General features: G+C 64.1%; 1 protein-coding gene across 1 annotated transcript in view; it reads left to right on the forward strand.

Annotated features, from left to right (window-relative positions):
• Window positions 1-1,076, forward strand: part of AMER2 (APC membrane recruitment protein 2) — a 3,223-nt gene that overhangs the window by 923 nt on the left and 1,224 nt on the right. The window contains exon 2 of the mRNA XM_019474849.1: window positions 3-801. Coding sequence (XP_019330394.1) covers window positions 3-801 — 799 coding nt within the window. The remainder of the gene's footprint in view (window positions 1-2; window positions 802-1,076) is intronic.

Consider the following 1,076-nt stretch of genomic DNA (forward strand, 5'->3'; position numbering starts at 1 on the left):
ACTGTGCCGAGCCTCCGGCCGCCGAGCAGCCGTCGGGGAGGATTAACAAAACCGCCTTCAAACTGTTCAAGAGGAGGAAATCCGGGGGCACCATGCCGAGCATCTTCGGGGTGAGGAGCAAAGGCGGGGAGGGGAAGGGCGCCAGCAAAGCGGGGATGGTGCGGAGCCGGACGCACGACGGCTTGGCCGACGCCGTGCTGGAGAGCAGCAAGAAGGAGGAACCGGGCGGCGGCGACCCGCAGAGCAAGGAGGCGCAGGGCCGGCCGGCCGGCAGCCTCGGCGTCTCCCCCGGCAGCTCGGTGGCCAAGTCGCACAGCTTCTTCTCCCTGCTGAGGAAGAACGGCAGGCCGGAGAACGGCAAGGCGGAGAGCGCGGATCAGCGGGCTGGCGGCAGACAAAAGAAGGGGCTGAAAGGGATCTTCAGCAGCATGCGATGGCATAAAAAGGACAAAAATGGCAAGGAGGAGAGGGGGGAAACCTCGGAGATTCAGTCGGGTCTTATTATGCCGGGGTCTTTGACTGCCAGCCTGGAGTGCATCAAAGAGGAGACGCCAAAACCTTTGTCTGAAACTCCGAACAGCGCAGGAGACATCGGGCTGGAACCGCCGCGGGAGAAGCGCAGCGGCGAGGCGCACGCCTCGGCCGAGGAGCCCGAAGCGGGAGGTGGGGAGTCGCGGGACAGCAGCCCCCTCCCCGGGGAGGACCCTGCCGCCGCTGGAAGGCGACCCGAGGAGCTCTGCCGCGAGCGACAGGACCCGGGCGCCGGAGAGGTTGGGACTGCGAAGGATGCGGCCATAACAGGTGACATTCCAATAACGACTATCCCCCCTGTTGAACCTCACTGTGATAGCGGTCAAGAGACGGCAGCCGCCCCTGACCCTTCCTCTGTTGATCCACCCTCAGAGCAATCGATTGATCGTATTTGTTTGATGTTTGCTGACGTGACTTCACTGAAAAGCTTTGACTCTCTTACAGGCTGCGGAGATATTATTGCGGACCATGAGGAGGATGTGGGCGGCGGGAGTGGCGGGGGGGGCGAGATGCGCCCGCGGCGCGGGCGGGCGGGGGGGACTATC

This window comes from Aptenodytes forsteri, unplaced genomic scaffold (assembly GCF_000699145.1).
Source record: "Aptenodytes forsteri isolate BGI_AS27 unplaced genomic scaffold, ASM69914v1 Scaffold155, whole genome shotgun sequence".
Taxonomy (NCBI): domain Eukaryota; kingdom Metazoa; phylum Chordata; class Aves; order Sphenisciformes; family Spheniscidae; genus Aptenodytes; species Aptenodytes forsteri.